Source organism: Nothoprocta perdicaria, unplaced genomic scaffold, assembly GCF_003342845.1.
Source record: "Nothoprocta perdicaria isolate Ctin4 unplaced genomic scaffold, notPer1 scaffold_122, whole genome shotgun sequence".
Taxonomy (NCBI): domain Eukaryota; kingdom Metazoa; phylum Chordata; class Aves; order Tinamiformes; family Tinamidae; genus Nothoprocta; species Nothoprocta perdicaria.
In genome coordinates this window covers 1168782-1188243 of record NW_020454339.1, presented here as the reverse complement: position 1 = coordinate 1188243, position 19462 = coordinate 1168782, and the positions used below count along the sequence as shown (strand labels likewise).

The window sequence follows — 19462 nt, the reverse complement described above, 5'->3', positions numbered from 1 at the left end:
TAGTTACACTGAAGAAAGGTGATTTTAAAAGTTAATGGATACTTTCTACATTAATCCTGTTTTTTAATCTGGTACTTTAGCCAGAGTTCTGTGTGTTCAACCCTGAAACTGACTTCTCCTTAGAGTACTGTAAAGGAGATTAGAGGAGCCACAGTCTGTTGTAACCGATTGAGTAAGAGGATTGTCAAAGAAGCTGCTGTGACAAACTTTTGAACTGAGCAAGAGAAACCACAGGCAGCCCTGATGATTAGTAGACAGACTTGCTGTGTAAAGCAGTTGGTTCTGAGTCTTGGAATACTCTGAACAGCAAAGAGTGTCCTTGAAAGCTGTTGCTTCTACGACCATTTTACTATATGAACGCAGAACAAGAGAGCTGATAAAAAGTAGATCTCTACATTTGACTTCAAGAGCATTTGCTTAGGGCCAAAACCAGCATACAAACTCTGCACTAAGGGGAAGTCATCAATTACAGTGGCTAGTTCTGTTTACACAGTGTCAGTATGAAGCTTATTAATGATTATGGCCTGTCTTTGATTGTACATATAACCAAAGTTACTAACACAAGTAGTGGTCACATTATCATTATATTTACATTAATCAAATAGCTAAGAAAATAGCAAAATGAAACTAACATCACTTCAAGCTCGAGTTGCGTAGTGAAACATAATGCAATCCAAAAACACAATGAAAATAAAAACATATTTTATCCTTTATTACAAAGAAAAAATATCTTACTGACATCATTCTAAAACATGGCAGCAAACAGAGAAAGACATCTTTTTACTGGATCACTGAAAGATCTGTTTCTTTCACTTTCCCACTAGAAAAGAAGAAGAATGGATGATGTGGCAAGAGAAAGATAGATACAGGTTTCAGGAGTGTTACTGAAAATTTAAGTTGAATTAAGAGCTTTCTGAAGTTTCAAAGTATCTAAACTGAACAGTTTCTTTCAGGACTGTAAAATAATACTGTTAGTACCTCAGTTCACATCTGTAGCACTTGGGCTGTTCAGTTTTTGGTAGTAACATTTGTGGTGTCACCTATATAAATAAAATCACACATTCACTTTCTCCCTCTAGACGTGTCAAGTTTATTTGCTGAAAAGATCCATTCTCTACATTTTAAGGAATTGTTGCCTACAACACTTTTCATGAACTTAACAAATATCATCTTAAAATTTGTCACATTTGTTTCAACTGAGTCTCATATTAGAAGGCTGCCTAAAATCTCAGTCTATGAAGTCTTAGAAATTTTCTTCTGATCATTAACTCATTTTAATTCACAATTCTTCTGTTTACATTTGTTCTAAAAATTCGATTCTTCATCTCAAATCCCTCTTTTCCTCACCTTTCCATCCCCAAGATGATTTACAATCAACAATCCTACTGCCTCTCAGTTTGCTTTGCTGGTTGTCTAGTGACCTCTCAGAAGCCAAAATCTCAAGAGCTTTGATCATTCTCATAGCAATTCTGTATGCTGCTTACTGTGTGAACTCACCTTTTGMATATAGCTGGTTTAAACAAGCTGCAGTGTTGACGTTTATCCTCATATTAATGGCTCCTTCACTTTACTGGGAACACATCTCAGAGACGTTCTAGGGTTACATATATGCCAGTTTAGAGCATGGCTCATGGATATCCTGATGTTGACTGGATATTTCTCTGTTTTCTGCAATTTATGATTCCCCCCATTCTCAGAAGAAATTTTAACAGTTGTTCTTAAACGCATGACTGCATTATGTACCCGTTGTTTGCTCTCATTTCTATTATCTAGTTCTAATAATTCCATATTTCCTGTATTAAAATCAGTCCTACTTTGTGCTTTGTTATCATCCTAATTTGACATCCTTTCAACTGTCATTAGCACTCTACTACACTTGGTATCAAGGTCATTAATGAAGGTATTAAAATACGCTTTTAAATCTTTGTAGGCTTCCTGGGGAGGTAATGGAGAAGTATAGGCTCATTTCGCAGGCAGTTCAGAGCAGGAACTCAGCTCAGTCATTCTGAAACTCTCCTCAGAGAAACCTGTCTCCTTCCCTTGGCTATAAAGAGAGTATAATGAGATACATTAGTCAGCCTTTCTGAATACTTCCATTCCTTCACGTCCTAGACGACTAACATTATTTTTCCTTACAGAACCATGAGGTTTCCCTAGTGTGTGATTTTAGCCTTGGAATGGAGGGACAAATAGAGGATTCAAATCCCTGAATTCTACCCACACAAGGTTTATCACAGCATACTGAGGATGTGTCTTTGAATCAAGACCTTTCACTAATGCCTAGAACTACATTATTCAATCACGCCGAAATCTTTCTCATCTACACCATTATGTTTTATGGGCAATTTTATAGCCATGCATTGTCATGTCCTTCTGAAAACTGGTTATTTGGATGAGATGTTCTAGATAATTTATTAAAGACTACAAATTATTTGTTCAAAACACCAGTTGTAAATATGATCATAAATCATAATGTCAGTGCTCAATAAAAGCATGAAAATCTCTACTGCAAGATGAAGAATTTTATTTGCAGGTGCACAAGAGCATATTTATTAAGTGCTGCAAAGGGTTGTGATTGAATTCAGCAAAAAGGACTATGGATTTTTTTTGGATAGCAGCCTACGTTTATGAAATACATTTTCTCAGTTTTGACCTGCTAGATAAAAGATGCAGTTAAATTCAGATATTTGGTGTTCAAGGCCAAGAAGACAGAAAGAATTAAGCTCTAGATTGTAAATGAAAACAAGTGTATTTATTCTTAAAAAACTCATTGCATTTCCTAATCCTTGTTTTGTATTAATTCTTAACAGAAAACTTTAAAGTCCTGCCACCTAATAGATGTTGCATACATTAATATAATCAATGCTATATTTCAGTAACCTGTTCTTTCAAGGGCTCTTTCTTCTGCTTTGTGATAGATGTCTAAATCTTTTCACTTGACTTGGAAAGAATTAAGACACTGTAATCTGATTCACAGGACAGACAGGATTTACAAAATAAGAAACATTATTATTTTTACATATATTATTATTAGACACAATATAGTTAAAGTAATAACAAAACTACTCAACAGCACAGCCTATGAGCCATGTTCCTGACTGCTTCATTCCTGTACCATGTGAAGTCATTATTTCTGCAGGGTATTATAAACATCTTCATTCTCTTAAAGCCTTTATGATGTAGTATATCTACTATTGTAACATATTGCTCAAAGGTCAGAGATAACCTTTTTGTTTTTGAAGAAGTTCGATTAAGGCTTCATTTGCTGAGACAAATTGAAGTGCAGCTCTCCACTAAGCACTTGGACAATATAGGTCTTCAAGTAAGCAGTTTGCAACATGCAGTCTCTTCCATATCCATTACAGAAAACTTAAGGTAGGCATTTCTTTAGCAGAAAATCACAGAATCACAGAATGATTGAGGTTGGAAGAGACCTCTAGAGATGATCTCATCCAACCTTCCTGCTCAAGCAGGGACACCCAGAGCCCAGGGCACAGGGCAGCATCCAGGCAGGTTTTGAAGACCTCCAGAGAAGGAGACTCCACAACCTCCCTGGGAAGCCTGTGCACAGCACAGAACATCAGTTTATCATCATCTATAGAGCGTATAACTTTAAATAGATTCACATAGCTGCAAAACAGTACCAACTGGCAACATGTTTTCACTGGGCTATAGGGCATAATAAAGTACTTAATTTATAATAGTGGAGACTTAAACTTGTGCTGGAAAAGCCGAACTTTTCGGTTCAGATGAACTGAAAAACTAACAAGAAAATGCCATACGTATAGGCTTATCCCACAGGAATAGCAGAAAGGGCACTTGACAAGACTTTGGTAATAATTTTATTTTATTATAAAATAGCTAATGACCTGAATAAAGATAGTAAATGGCTAAAGTAAGAATTATTTGAAATTTTTTACATAGAATCTACATGTGACATATTAGCTCAAAACAAGAAAAGATTCAACCACAGATGGTCAGAGTACAGGGAACAGGTGACTAAGGGGATGGTGATTAGATAGCAAAGTGTATCAGAACGTCTTGATTAATCTCCAGATCAGGGAATTTTAAACAGAAAGTTTAAACTGGAAGAATGCTAAACACATACTTCCAGATTTTTGCTTCTGCTTCTACTAATGATTTATCTATATTTTATCCAATATTTCATTTTTGATGGAATTTCACATTTATAACTTACACTTCCTTAGGCACTGTGATATGTGTTGTGTCTCATAAAAGCTGTGCTTCTCAAAAAGCTTCTCAAATCCCATTCCCACACTCTCTTCTTTTAATTACAACTCCTTCTGAACACAGAAGCACTTTCACATCTTGAGGGGGCATAGAGCTTTTTCAAAGATCGTTGAGAAATGTTCTTCATTTTTCCCTATTGAGGGTGTTATATCCCTTCTCTTACCTCTAGGAAGGTTTTCTCAAGTAGCTTGACACTTCACACCTGCTTCACTCTACTCCTTTTATTGCAGTAACATCCACATCATATGATATCTGGGACAGGGGATCAAAAATCTTTAAGGAACAAAAAAAAAAAAAACCAAAAAAAACCACTCCATTCTGCTTTGTGTACATTGAAAAAAATGCCAAGGTTTTAGCAACAGATGCAGCAATTTTGACCAGCGAGGAGAGGCCACAGCCTGGCATATGTGGATCACAGTGGGACTTGCTGTCTCTGACATCCATCATCCTTTTTAGCAGGATTAATTTGGAGTAAATACCCTCTCAAATGTTTCAAGATGTGCTCTATTAACACACATAGACGCACTCATAATCTTATTTTATCAGCTCTTGTTATCCAGCCCATTTTATCAGTGGTGAGCTCCTCCACAGATCAGCAAACCAATTGCTAGAATCATGGCCAAGATCTGACGCATCATCTGTGGCATTATACAGTAACATTTTAATCTTATTTAGGATAACAGCAGGAACTATTAGCTAGTTGCATGTTTGTGAAGTTTTATTGCCACTATAATGTGGTCATAAATCAGTTTTATATGTATTAACAGCTTTTATTTTCATAATCGTATATTTCATAAAAAGGAACCACAATTCAATTTTACAGAATCCATTTCTTAATTTAATTTCTGATACATTTTAAAACTAGAGTTATTTTATGGAGCTAGAAATTTTTTTCTGTTCTTCTATGGCAGATTTATGATAAGAAATACTTCCAACTCCTGCTTCCAAATGTATATATCCACATGTGGACCCCACCTCTGGAACAGGGCATATTTTCTCTACTCTGTGTCCTTGTATGCACGCGGGAGTAGTCCAAAGCACAGCTCAACTTCTACGGGTTGGTACTCCTAAATACCTGCAGTAGAGAGATAATAATCAGCTAGTAATCAGATAGTACTCCTATGAATTAAAGGAAGAAAATAAGCATTGTGACCAAAAGAGATTGAGTCTTAATGTCTGAATTCTCATATTCTGGATTTAGCACAGCTTCCTTCCATTTCTTTAAAATACCTTATTTTTTTTTCTTTTGTTTTAATTAGCACACAGAAGGCACCACGTCAAGATTTCCCAACAAATGAGTATGCCAATGACCAACTTCAGGCGATTGTCAGAAAAATGCGGGAAAGGACAACAGTCTACAAAGAGAGGCTGACAGATCCAGTGCTGTCCTCACCTGAAGGCAGTCCAACAGCTTGTAAGTGATTTTAGAATGCAATAAATAGATGTTCATTTGATGAATATGAAGATGAATTTTCTGTGAGAAAAGAAATGGTAGACTAAAATTTTCAGTTAGGACAGCATAGGATGTCAGATGCTCACCCACAAAAATAAGTTAAATTTGTACCATCTAAAGTCAATTCATCTGTAAGAATCTAGAATAAGCCTGGTCCATATGTAGAGCTCCTTTGAATCCCATCATTTGGAGAGAAATTTGGAACAATGTCCAGTATTGTTATGTAAAAGTAAATGAAGTTTAACCTGTGACAGTAGTCTCCCATACTCACTGAGGAAGATAGGTCCGTGATTTGGATAGAGCAAATTCATCTGAAATTAAACATTGATCTTGGCAATATATGAAACATGAAATAACATGTGATGTTTTTCCTCTTTAGAGGAAAGATTTGGAGGAAAGATTTTCTTTTTCCTTCTCACAAGAGATTGAGTGTGGAGATTTTATACTTCAGTGAATGGGACAAATATGTAAACAAAACTATCCAGACTAACTGGTCTCAGAAAACTAACACATGGCAACAAAATCATGGGCTTCCTATTAGTTTTACCTTCTGCATCTTACACATTTATTTTCAGAACAGGAGAGTATCCAGGCCATGGTGCAGTCACATTTCCTCATTTCCATCCTGATTATATGCATTATATATAACTGGCAAGAAAGAACCAGGCACATTAATGAATACTGGTTACCTTAGATCTCATCCAACCTCCATGGCATTCGTTGTACTGTCCAAGGAAATAGAGTAGTATAGGTATACATATTTCACTCTGTAACATAAATTAGCATGTTGGTGAAAGATGAGCATGATTAGATAAATGGTGATTTTATTCTCCAATCTGCTTTGAATGCATTCAGTATTTTAGTGAATTTTAGTGGTCGTCACTGCCGAGTATTGTTACTAGCATTTTTGCCATGCTGAGGCTCTTGCATGTGTTGAAACTGGGCGTAGCAACTCCACCATTATCAATATATTTCCTTTTATGGCATTCCCATGTTGTTAGCACCATCAAAAAAGAAGCCTCCTCCTCCACCACCAAAAGAAGAAAAAAAAGAAGAAAAAAAAGAGGAAGCAGAAGCAAAGCCAGAGGAGGATCATTACTGTGATATGCTGTGTTGCAAGTTCAAAAAGCCTCCACTGAAAAAATATATGGAATATCTGCAGCTACCAGAGAGCATAGACTCGTACACAGGTAAAATAAAGCCACCAAGAGAATCTGTCAAAGATGTGAAGAAGTCCCTCAGCAGCACCTACATATTCTGTAAGACCCATGCTTTGGTGGGTATCTCAGAGGGACATTGAGATTGTGTGAGACTATTCAGATCGCAGAATCACAGAATAGTTAAGGTTGGAAGGGACCTCTAGTGATCATCTCGTCCAGCCTTCCTGTTCAAGCAGGGACACCCAGAACCCAGGGCACACGGTGGCATCCAGGCAGGTTTTGAAGACCTCCAGAGAAGGAAACTCCACAACCTCCCTGGGCAGCCTGTTYCAGGGCTCTGTCACCCTCACAGGAAGGAAGTTCTTCCTCACTTGGAGATGGAACTTCCATCAATCAAACTACCAGAAGACATGAAAACAACCAACAGCAGTAGAGGCACCGAAAAACTGCATACGTGTTTTCTCTAGTTCCCCAAAGTTGATAGGTAAAATGATCACAATTAAAACCCAAGTCTCCTGATACAGCATTTGGTCCATTTGTTAGGGTCAAATAATCCTTTTGTTGCTCATACGATGTCACTCACATCATGCACCTGCAGTCCTTCCAGGCCAACGGAAAAATGGAGCTCCTTGAAATGGCTTAAATTCTATATTCACTCATAAATTCTTCTGTTTTCACTTTTGTAAAGTCTCTATGTGACTCCCAGTCCCACCATATATTACTTTAGGAGTCTGCACCATTGAAAGGGGGAGAATGATACAGAAAAGTTCCCAGAGCCTGCTCTAGACTAAATAAGTCTAAAAGAAAGAGAAATGACTCTGAATTCCTGCCTGTACATTCACTGTTTTGTCTTTCAGATCGTCGTTATGTAGCATGGCTCATGCTTGTAACAGTCGCCTATAACTGGAACTGCTGGTTTATTCCCCTGCGGTTTGTGTTTCCATATCAAACCCCAAMTAATATGATATACTGGCTTGCCATAGACATCATTTGTGACATGTGCTACCTGTGTGACCTGTTGGTTTTCCAGCCCAGAGTGCAATTTTTAAAAGGTGGAGATATCATAGTAAGTAGTGGAGGTAGGGTTTCCACAGGCAATAGCTGTGATTTGAAGAACATTACAAAAAATCCTTAAACTACCAGATAATTTATTTTTCATACTATGTCAAATCCCTGTAGTATTTTTATTTACCAGAATATGTTAATATTATTCTTCACTGACCTTTCACTCTTGTGTTCTGGAAGAAGGAAATATTTCTATATTCTGTGTGAGTTTTGCAATTCTAGACACAGAAGTCCTTAAGAAAGAAAAAGCAGATGTGACAAAAAGAGATGTAAGCAGTCAGAAGAGGCACGGCTTGCTGTGCTGCATGGTGCAGCTTCACTGAAATCAGGGGTTATAGGAATGTGGTTTTATACACATATCTATATGTATTTGAAATTGTATCTTTCCATTCATATTGTATACAAATTGTAGCTGAAGGCTCTAGGACTGGAATATTCTAGGAATATTCTAGGAATATTTCTCTAGGACTGAGCTGGAGATGAATAATTTGTTACATGTTATGAGATTTTTTTTTTTTTGTCAAAATCAAAGCAAATTCCTGGAGTTTTAAGATGCTTTAAAATAATTTATTTGAAGTTTTTTATTTTGTGATAATTAAATTTTAATTTTGATACATTTTTTCCATATTTTTATGCAATAATACAAAATGAAACTCTAAGTGTCTAAAAAAGTTAAAAGCTTTCCCCTAGCTTGTCAAAGGTCATCTAGAACATTAACTTTTCTTTAGAAACTTCCCTACTTTGAGTTTTTAACTTACATTGAAGAAAACTCAATGTACAGAAAAAGAGTGTAGATAATTTCAGTACAATAGTGCTATGCCTGACAGAAAATGCAAAATCCTATGTTCTCAGGGTAATTTGGAACTAGCTTTAGTTCAGTACTTTTTATGCAACATTTTACACAGTATGAGTACAAAATATGGCTAATACTTTTACACAGGGATCTCAGGACTATATAAATGTAGCTTGGGTAGATAATAAAATGCAGTGTGTGTAATGTTTTTTTCCATGCCAAACCATTTCGTACCTGGCAATCTTGCCTAAATCTCACAAAACTCAAGGTTTATGAAAAAGGTTAAAAGTCTGACATGGAAAATTACTATTTATTTCACTTGAAACTTTTTGTAGCATTCATATATATTAGTGCTTGAAGAGATCATCTGCAGCCTGATCTGCAGCTTACAATGATAATAATGAAAAGCTGGCATGGAAATATGCTTACAAATTTAGACCTATTTTTAAAGTGACCCTGATATAAATACTGTAAGTATAATAATAGATACATTTCTTTAGATTCTTGTGATTAGCCTTTCTTATTAAGGTACTCACATCAGTTCCCATGGAGAGCAATTGCAAAATAAATAGCTAATCATTTCTAATGAATGCAATGTTGATTATTAAAATGCTAATGCTAACGATTGCACATTCATTTAGCTTTCAGGGAGCTAATTTTGTACAGCACTATCAGAAATGTTCTTTGCATTTTTCTTGGAATCACTGAAGTCAAAAGATGTTTTTGACCCTGAAACTGAAGGATGTTGGGTCAAGCACCAATATGTAGAGAGATCTTGAGAGTGAAATTTTGCAGGAAAATGCAACGTATTTTAGTACACCAGACAGATGGGAAAGAAAACATACAACCCTCATACTTAACTTTYCTTCAAGTAGATCTAATACAGGCTGATCTAATATAAACTAATCTAATAATGCGTATTACTTTTTGCTACAGATATTTCTCTGTTCATGGTTTTAGCCCATTAGTAATGTAAATCAGAAGAATGCTATTATTATGCATAACAGCACTCATTCCTGACATACTGTTCTCGCTTTTTTTTTTTTTTTTTTTTTGCTATAGACAGACAAAGTGGAAATGAAGAAATTCTATCACAGCACCGTGAAGTTTCAGGTAAGAAGACCCCGTATTACTGTAGTTGTATTTCAATGCTTTGCATACTGGTTATAACATCTCACAGGGTACTTCAATTCACCAAAATTATTCTTGATTTAAGAATGAAAACAGAAGGCATATGGCATGTCAATTTTTACCAGCTGAAACAAGTGTTGACATCTTCATAAAGAGTGTCAAATTATAAAATAGAATTATTATGAACAATTATAAATATTAATTATAAGCAATAACAGTTGGATAAAATAGAATTAATGAAATTCTCTGTCTTGATGCATTTCTTGCAGGTCATCCCCATGCACAAGCAAAGGCAGCAGCACAGCTTGTAGGAGATTCATTAAAGAAAATTAACAGTTTAAAAATGGATGATAACTCTGTTTAGTTATCTCTAGGAAGTACATTGAGGTAATGAGCATGTTCTTGCTCACTCAAGTAAACAAAAAAATTCAAAACAAGTTTTTTGATTTTCCTTTCACTGTATAAAAACAAAGAAGCATTTCATTTAGGAAAATTGCTTATTTTAATCCTAAACACTGTTTTTGCCAGCACAGTACATGGGCTCTGTTGAATTCCTGGAATATATACACCTTTGTGACGCAGAGCCTATGTTTCTGAAATAGCAATCTTTGCCTGAAGTTGAGCGATGCAAAATTGCCTTCAAAATTCAAAGCCCCAAAAAACAGCTATAAGTGGATAAGCAGAAGAAACAGTGAAGCTCAAAGCAAGATCTTTAGTTTTATTATATTTTCTATATATGCATAAATATGTATAATTAATATATAAATATATTTAAATTTACTATATTTATACATATTATATTTATACTTGGTTTTATTTTAGGTTTCTTCTTGCAATATGTTTAGTACTCTATATCTCTGTAGAAATTAATGGGAGTTAAGTATTTTTACTACATGCAAGAAATAGTTATAATTTGGGAATCTGCCATCTAAGTAAGTACAGATTAGCAGTAACTGATGTTGAAACACTTATGACTAAATTTTACCTCCTGTTAAGTCTGAGGGAGGGAGAGGTTGTATGAATCTGTTTTACCTCAGTAAGTTGTTCGTTTTGGTCTGTTTTACGTAGTTCAGGTTTTAGCTGTGTCTTACCTGCATGGAATCAAAGCATAGTAAGACAAAGCCTTCAGTTCCACATCTGTCTTTCATTCCCAAGTCATGCTGACAGCAACAAACCAAGGTGTTTCAGGATATGAAACGTGAAAAGTCAAAGTCAAGTTTCCCATAGCTTTCCTCCTATGCAAACTATTCCTGTAAGAATAGTGTAGGCAAGTTAAAAACCATAATCACACAATTGCTAGGCTGCTGGAAGATGCTGAAACACTATAGTGACTGCTGGGAAGCAGAAGGATCTAAATGTAACRAAAGTCGATAACTGAAAAAAAAAACCTATGAGACTGCAAAGACTCTGTTGTACACAATACATAGAAGTTGCAAGCTAGAAGCAAGGAGTCTAGACTGTCATGTTTCTCTAGATTGCTTTAGCTAGCCTAACTTTAAAATCCATATGACTACTAAGAAGCACTTGCAGCATGTTTTCTTCACCTCCACTGCCCAGCCACATGCACACTGCAGCACACCATCTTCTCAGACCCATAATGGAAACAACCAAATGCATTAATAGTCAAATAACTGAGCTACTGCTAATAATCCCCATGAAATAGATAAAAATCTCAGACACAAGAGACTAAAAAGTAGAGCAGAGCAAAGTTGTTATTATTTTCAAAGAGATAAACCTGCTGACAGCACTTTGCAAATTATGAGCATAACATGCTGAAGGCTCAATGATGATGCTCAATTGTGATAGAAAGTAAGTTTCTAATAGCAAGTAAAGGCATCATGATCACTGTGAAGTTTAAACTGACTTGTGCTCTTCAACAGCTTGATGTGCTATCAGTGTTGCCCTTTGAAGTTTTATATTTCTTCTTCGGTTTTAACCCRGCGTTTAGAGCAAACAGGATGCTAAAGGTAAGATCTGTTTGAAATGGATGGCTAACATGTAAGTGCCTTTAAACCCCAATGGAAAGTTGTTCATAATATTTAAGATTAAGGAAYTTTAAAGTTGGAAATTATACTTAAAAATTTTGAAGGTCTGAGCTACAACTTCAGTAAACATGCCATAAACAAATACAATATATAGTCTAGCTAGTTTAAGTCTTATTCTATTTTTCTCCTGACTTTATTCTTTTCTGTGTTTAAAAAAAATGTGTTTTGTGATTGACACATTTGTTTCCATTRTTTAAATTAAATTTATTAAAGTTTATTAAAGATCTTACAGAATTGTCAAAGATCAAAAACATTAGTTTAAAACTTGTCAAGATCTCGAAGTAAGAGATCTGAGCAAGTGTGCAGATGACACCAAGCTGGGTGGAGTGGCYRACACTCCGGAGGGCTGTGCTGCCATCCAGAGGGACCTGGACAGGCTGGTGAGTTGGGCAGAGAGGAACCTCATGAGGTTCAACAWGGATAAGTGCAGGGTCCTGCACCTGGGGAGGAATAACCCCTGGCACCAGTACAGATTAGGGGTCGACCTGCTGGAAAGCACCTCCACGGAGAGGGACCTGGGAGTCCTGGTTGACACTACGTTAACCATGAGTSAGCAGTGTGCCCTCGTGGCCAAGAAGGCCAATGGGATCCTGGCCTGCATCAGGAGGASTGTTGCCAGCAGGTCAAGGGAGGTGATTCTGCCCCTCTCCTCAGCTCTGGTGAGGCCGCACCTGGAGTACTGTGTGCAGTTCTGGGCTCCCCAGTATAAGAGGGACGTGGAGCTTCTAGAGAGGGTCCAGAGAAGGGCAACYARGATGATTAAGGGAATGGAACATCTCTCGTACGAGGAGAGACTGAGTGAGCTGGGCCTGTTTTCTCTGGAGAAGAGAAGGTTCAGAGGGCATATGATTAATATGTATAAGTTCAGGAAGGGGGAATGCAGGGAGGAAGGGGACAAGCTGTTCTCACTGGTGGCAAGCGATAGGATGAGGGGTAATGGCCACAAGCTGAAACACAGGAAGTTCCGTCTCCAGGTGAGGAGGAACTTCTTTACTGTGAGGGTGACAGAGCAGTGGAACAGGCTGCCCAGGGAAGTTGTGGAGTCTCCTACTCTGCAGGTCTTCAAAACCCAGCTGGATGCCACCCTGTGCCACATGCTGTAGGTGTGCCTGCTTGAGCAGGAAGGTTGGACTAGATGATCTGTAGAGGTCCCTTCCAACCTTAAATATTCTGTGATTCTGTGATTCTGTAACTGCAGTGTATTTTCCTCTTCTTTTACCCCTTCACTCTCTGTCAGCATGTCCCCTTCTGGTGACATTAAGCACCTTAATGTCAGCTGCTGAAAAGCAAAGAAGGGAATATTTAATATAAGACATTTAATAAGCACAAACCCAAATGTGTTATTGAATCCAAAGATGTGTGAGTGTGCCACAGAGGGGCTGTGAAGGGGTTAGGCACCAGCACTGTTCCTCCCTCCCCTTCGTGCTACCTTGCAGGCTGCTCTGTGGCTAAATACATTCCCTGTATGGAGAAGCAAGAATTCTGAGAAGAAAGGCAGGACAGATTTCAATTCGGCTTTCAACAAAATTTCAAATCAGAACCGAGTCAGTATGAAAAAATGAAAAGTGAAGCAGGACACAGTGCTCAGCAAGCGAATGTGTACTGCACAGAAACAAGGAAAAGGCACATGGGAATATTAAGAGCTAACACTTAAGGTAAAACTAGAAATAATTTGAGAAATGCAGTACAGCAGCAAATGTTACTACATGATTGTAGTAACCCCTAATGTGGGGTTGCTGATAAATATCATCGCTAGCTGAAGAATTACTGGAACTGTAGAAAGAAGGGAAAGGGTTTTTTATGTGTAATTATCTCTGCTAAAATTGCCCTCACAAATATGTACATTTGAGGAAGCAAATTCATTCAGCAGCAGCAGCCTGATCAAAACAGCTACGTTATCTCTGTGATCAATACCAGAAACAATATTTAATTCAATGCTCATCTTTGCTTTGCGGTTCCTCTTTAAGTTAAATGTTCAAAGAAAGTGACTACTGACTCAAAGAAAGAGTTCAAAGAAACTGTTCAAAAAAGACTACTGACAAATCCTTTGCTTTCAAAATGTATATGTGAGCCAGTGTCAGGAATTTTAGTAAAATCTCTATGGTAAAGAATCACAGTTGGATTACTTTCTTTTGTTTTCCATTCAGCATAACACATTCTTTGAGTTTAATGATCGGTTGGAAGCTATCCTGGATAAAGCCTACATCTACAGGTATGTGCTCAGTAGACCCTGTTGCATGCAAAGCTTAGCACAGGATGCTTTTCGTTTGATCCCAGGAGCCGTCATCCAAAGACTGAACTGAATATGATGAACTGCTCATTTTAGATTTTTTTTTTAATGTTTGTTTTTATTGTAATCTTGCGAATAATAAATGTGATGTTTCACTCATACACGAAATCCTGTTAAGTTCGGATGGCCTATTTGAGTATATAGGTTACTTTCAGACACAGGTTTTAGCAAACCGGGGATCCTGCCAAAATTTAGCTAATCGAAAGTRTCAGACAGAAGTTTCTTGAATGAAGAAGGTTAAGTTTCTTAAGGTTGTTCACAGCAGTGCCAAATCCTCAGTAGCCATTCGCTTGCACTTCATAGAAGCTGTGAGTTTAATCCTGCATCAAATATGGTCTCATCCTAAACCTGGCATATGCAGAAATGTGATCCTCTATGTCCTTGACTAAAACTGGAATGAGAACAGTGTCTGTCCCCTACACTATCGTATTCTTATCTTTTGCATGGACCAAAACAACCACTGGGACAACTCAGGTGGTTCGTGGCCATGAGCATGGCCAGCTTCCTAGCTGCCTCAGCAGACAGTGCTGCTGCTGTGACCCTGTGTCTGTCCACTTTGCCTCCCTCACTGTCCTSCACTGCCTAACAGTGTCGTCAGCTCTGCTTCATCCTATACAATACAGACTTTTACCCTGTTCCAGTTCCAAGGCATACGCTGTTCCTGTGTGCTGCTGTAGCAGCAATAGGAATCTGTTTTTTTAACATCTCATTCTGTTCCAGACATTATTGCCTTTAAATGGTAACCTTGGGATTCTTACACTGCAAATTAGATATTTTATGAGATTTAGAAACTGTAGTTAAATGTGAAAAAGAAAACATTATCTGGTTTGTATTTTCGGATACCTGCTAAATTAAACAAAACTTAGAAGTCTGAAATTTCATCTTAATTAATTGTTTTGCTGGCCTCCACAAACATTATTCTTATGTTGCCRTCTCCTTTCACTGATTTATGATTTTTCTGTCTTGTTGTTGTAAGAGCAGGTTTCTTTGTAATTTCCACAACACGGAGAAATTGCATTTCAGTTTCTGAATCACTGGCTCATGGTTTTCTCCAATTTCTAATCTAATTAAAAAGAATGAGTTTTCTTCTTTGTTTTGCTTATACTTTGTAATTTCTTCCTAATTACTCTTTATTACTTTTATTTTTTAATCTAATTTAGCAATGTTGTTAGGGATTAGATAACACTACGTGGCATAGGTACTCAACGTGTAATAAATCTAGTTTTAATATTGCGGACAGCAAAATGGATATAGAAAAGTCAAGGGAGTTGTGCATGAAGTAAATAAAAGCTAGATCTTTAAACATACTCCAGCAACTGCTTGTCCATTCAAGTCCATAGGGGCATCCATAAAAAAAAAATCTCTTCTGTTGCTTAATCCTGTGGTACTTAAGTTCCCAACAAACAGCATGGTTTTTTGCTAGTTGACATGAAGATGTTTAAACTGCCTGATATTCCTAGGAGAATTCTGGTTCAAGCACAAGATCTGGAAGGCATGAAATAAGTTCTCAGATTAAGCATTCTCCAGTGTAGCAAAACAGTAAGCCTGAGCCCACACATAYATACTCACAACATACTGAGATTCTCTTTATAAAGAGGCACCCAAAGAACAAAACAATTGCTTTCAAACACCCATGATTATCCACTTACCCTGGATTGGACTTGGATTTTGAACTCATGAATCTTTTATTCTGAGTCAGTTCTCCGAAAACTAGCTTATGACTTACTTATTTACAGTTATTTACACTATCCATCACTTAGTTGTGATTGTATTACTCTTCTTTCTCATCTTTTTGTTTTAGAAAATGGAAGAAAACTCATTTAGGTGTCTGAGTTCAAAGACATTTCATCCTATCTAGGCAAGTTTATATGCCTGTGGCTAGTCAAGTCAATCGGAGGAGGCTTCTAGGAGAGCAGGTCTAGTTCCTACACCTGAAGCATGATGAAATGTGGCATGCCAGGTACCATGATCTAGTCAGGATCACAAATGCAGCTGGCTACAAATCTAGTAAAAAAGATCGTTTCTGGATAGTTTGAACTTCCTCTGCATTAAGCAGCATATTTGGTATAAATGCTAAATGGTATCTTTGCACAATGAGACTTTGTTACACAGCAGAAGCAAGGCAAAATAATTGCTAGCTCATAAAATCTGATGATTCTTTTTCATCATACGATCCTTCTTTTGTCTGGCTGACATCATTTTCAACTATAGATAAAAATAACTCTTCTCTGTAGGGCTGGTGACCACAGATAACAGTATTTGACATCTCACTGACCAAGAGCTTTGWAAGCAACCTACAAGAGCTGTTTTGGCAGTGCTTTTGGGAGCAGCAGTGAGCACCTGCACCTGCAGTGTAAGGATAGGGAGAAGGACGACACAGACTAGCTGCTCCGGGAGGATATTTTTTCCCATTAGCACCAGGCAGCACAGCACTGTTCCCCAGCTTCTGAAGGAGTTGTCAAGCAAGGCAAGGATTTTACTGCAGACTGCAATGACTGTCTGTGGCTGAGAAAGTTCAAAATGACGGAGTATTTTTCTGGAGATCAACTTGAAACTCACCCCCAAAGTTGGCACAAAGGTTCAGAAGCCATCTAGAAAATTACTATCTCAGATAAATGTCAGATAAATAGTTAGCCAKTTTTATATAAACAAGTTGATTTTTAGAGCTGTAATGATGGAAGTGTTATTAAGTGTTATTAAATGGCAGAAGGCTTTCCACTCGTGGTAAAGCTTTGGCAGTTTTGCAGTCCCTCATTGCACTGAAGCAACTGAAGTTTTGCAGTCTTATTTTTTTCCCTAAGATTTCTGAATTTATAAATAAATAAGACTTTATAAAATTATTTATAAATAAAATATTCAAAGTCTTCATTGACTATTTTGGTAATGGTAATTGCCAATATTAATATGAGATATTTAAAAAAAGTTCATTCTGATAAGCCATAGAAGCTGCAGTGTATTTCTTGAATATAAAAGATGAGGATTTGCTTTTGTGACATGAATGGTGTTGACATTCCCCTTGTTATTCTGTGAGATGCCACTTACCTTTTGCTACTCTGGCTGCTGAAACCTCATGCTAAACAGTGGGATCATAGAAGAACTGTTTATCTATTGCCCACATATCTGCATGCTGACAATAGGGTTGCATTTGAGAGAGTGAAGGGCAGATGGTGAGATCTCTCATGAATAGGCTAGAGACAAAGAACTGTACCTGCCTTGAATTTTAACTGTTTAATGAACAAAATTTATATATCATTGAGAACTGAAAGGCAGAAGTTCAGAATTTCCCAAGATGTCCAGAGCGGCCTGGTTGATGCTCTCCTTAAAGCAGCAATTTGCCATGTGATTAGAGATGGCTGTTGCTCCTCCACTTAGGCCTATTTATTCTTTTTCTTTGAAATGATAGTAGTAAACATAAAAATACCAATAAACACAGTAAATTTTCTCAGGCTTTGGGCAGTTATCATAGACTCATTCATAAGATGCAAAATACTGAAATTCTTTCAGTATTTTAGATGTATTTTAGATGTAGAGGACATATTTTCTCAAGGATGTTACATTGCTACCCAGTAGTTGTCATGTTGCCATCTACTTTAAAGAACAGTAATGAAAATGTGTAATGACTCTACAAGGTGTTTAGGAATGGAACTTTCTGATATGGAACTTTCAGTGATAAATCCATCTAAAAAATGACCACATGGATTAAAGATATTCTTTGGTCCTACCTGGGCAAATATAACTGAGACTGTAAGAATGACCTGCTAATATGTCTTTCAGCAGCTAGTGGAACAACGGGAATGTAGAGATCAAGAGTGAGCTTTTTCTTCCAGTGATCTGTGGAAAATAATTGTACGAGGTGTGTGTGAAGAGATGAAAAATAAAGTTGCACTTGGAGCCCTATTACTGACATGATCACAATGAGAGGCTGAAAGGGAAAGGCCTTTAGAAAATGTAAAAACAGAATTACATTCTGAGGCTATGATGCTATGATTCGAAGAAGGCCTCTTCCCACCATTCCTTGTTGGTGGTGACCAGGCATCACTCTTCTTCTGTTCTGCTTTATATCATACTGTGTCCTAGAGCACTGCTCCTGCTCCTGAAGCAGTGTTTCCCTATAACCTGCTTCGGATTCTTCTCTTTCTCTCTTCTCTAAGAAATTCCCACTTCAGCCTRGTTTTCTGGCAACAGGTAGAAATCTGCCCCAAATTCATCTTTTCTTCCACTTTTTTTCCACCATACGTCTTCCAATATTTGGTGGTCAGGAAAATCCATGTCCTAAAAGGTCTGTTTTGCTCAGAAACATATTTCATCAGAAACCCACCCCCAGGGATTCAAGCATATATACAGGACTCAGTCAGTGTTACTGTATCACTAGCTCATATTGGCTGTTTACTGTTCTCACTTAGCAGACCTACAGAAACACAGCTCTTGTGAAGCAGATCATTTCTGACCTCAGGCACTTTTTGGCTTTTGTTCAAAAMAAGATTAGAGTCTATCTTGTAACGAGTTTTGGTGAACTTATTAATTTGTATCCTCCTGTCTCATGAATACAATTTCATCTTTTTGTAAATATTCATAGGCAGTTAAATAAGTAGGTTATGGAATCACCAGGGGAGCATAACCCTGCATCAAGCATTCTAGGAAATTTATTTGTTTGCCCATGGAAGGACATGAGAGACAGGTAACTGACAAATATTTTTTCACAGAGTTAATGCAGTGAATTAACCACTTAGTGGATGCTTAATATAAGCACCATTGAGCTAAAAAAGCAAAGGATTCCATATTAAAAGGAGGGGAAAACACCAACTCTTTGTTCATCTGCAATTTGGACTTTGCTTTCTTTCACAGGGTCATTCGAACAACTGGATACTTGTTGTTTATCTTGCACATTAACGCATGCCTGTATTACTGGGCCTCGGACTATGAAGGACTTGGCAGCACTAAATGGGTGTACGATGGAGAAGGAAACATGTAAGTCCRTTTCCTCTGAAAGCTTTGCTCCTTCCTGCCTCCCCCTTTCCCCTGACTTTGCTTGCAGGGTATGCCCTTATCTTATGAGGGCTTGCACAGCAAACTTCCAGCACTGTAACTGCTGATTAGCAGCTTTCATAACTAACGAATACTTGGGGGGCAGGTGCAGTGRATAATCAGTTTACCACTCTCAGTTTTTATAGGTTTGTGAGTCAGCGCTAAGCACTAACTTAATTAAACATTTAGAAAGTATCAGGGGTCATAAATTAAACTTAGTGATTACATATACACATGGGAAGTGTTAGA

The 19462-nt window shown here is 37.3% G+C and overlaps 1 protein-coding gene across 1 annotated transcript in view; it reads left to right on the top strand.

Moving 5' to 3' along the window:
* The window catches only part of CNGB3 (cyclic nucleotide gated channel beta 3), an 81716-nt gene that overhangs the window by 42131 nt on the left and 20123 nt on the right, over window positions 1-19462 (top strand). Inside the window, exons 5-11 of the mRNA XM_026054558.1 lie at window positions 5511-5653; window positions 6706-6894; window positions 7722-7930; window positions 9785-9835; window positions 11734-11820; window positions 14046-14110; window positions 19034-19156. Of these exons, the coding sequence (XP_025910343.1) occupies window positions 5511-5653; window positions 6706-6894; window positions 7722-7930; window positions 9785-9835; window positions 11734-11820; window positions 14046-14110; window positions 19034-19156 (867 nt within the window). The remainder of the gene's footprint in view (window positions 1-5510; window positions 5654-6705; window positions 6895-7721; window positions 7931-9784; window positions 9836-11733; window positions 11821-14045; window positions 14111-19033; window positions 19157-19462) is intronic.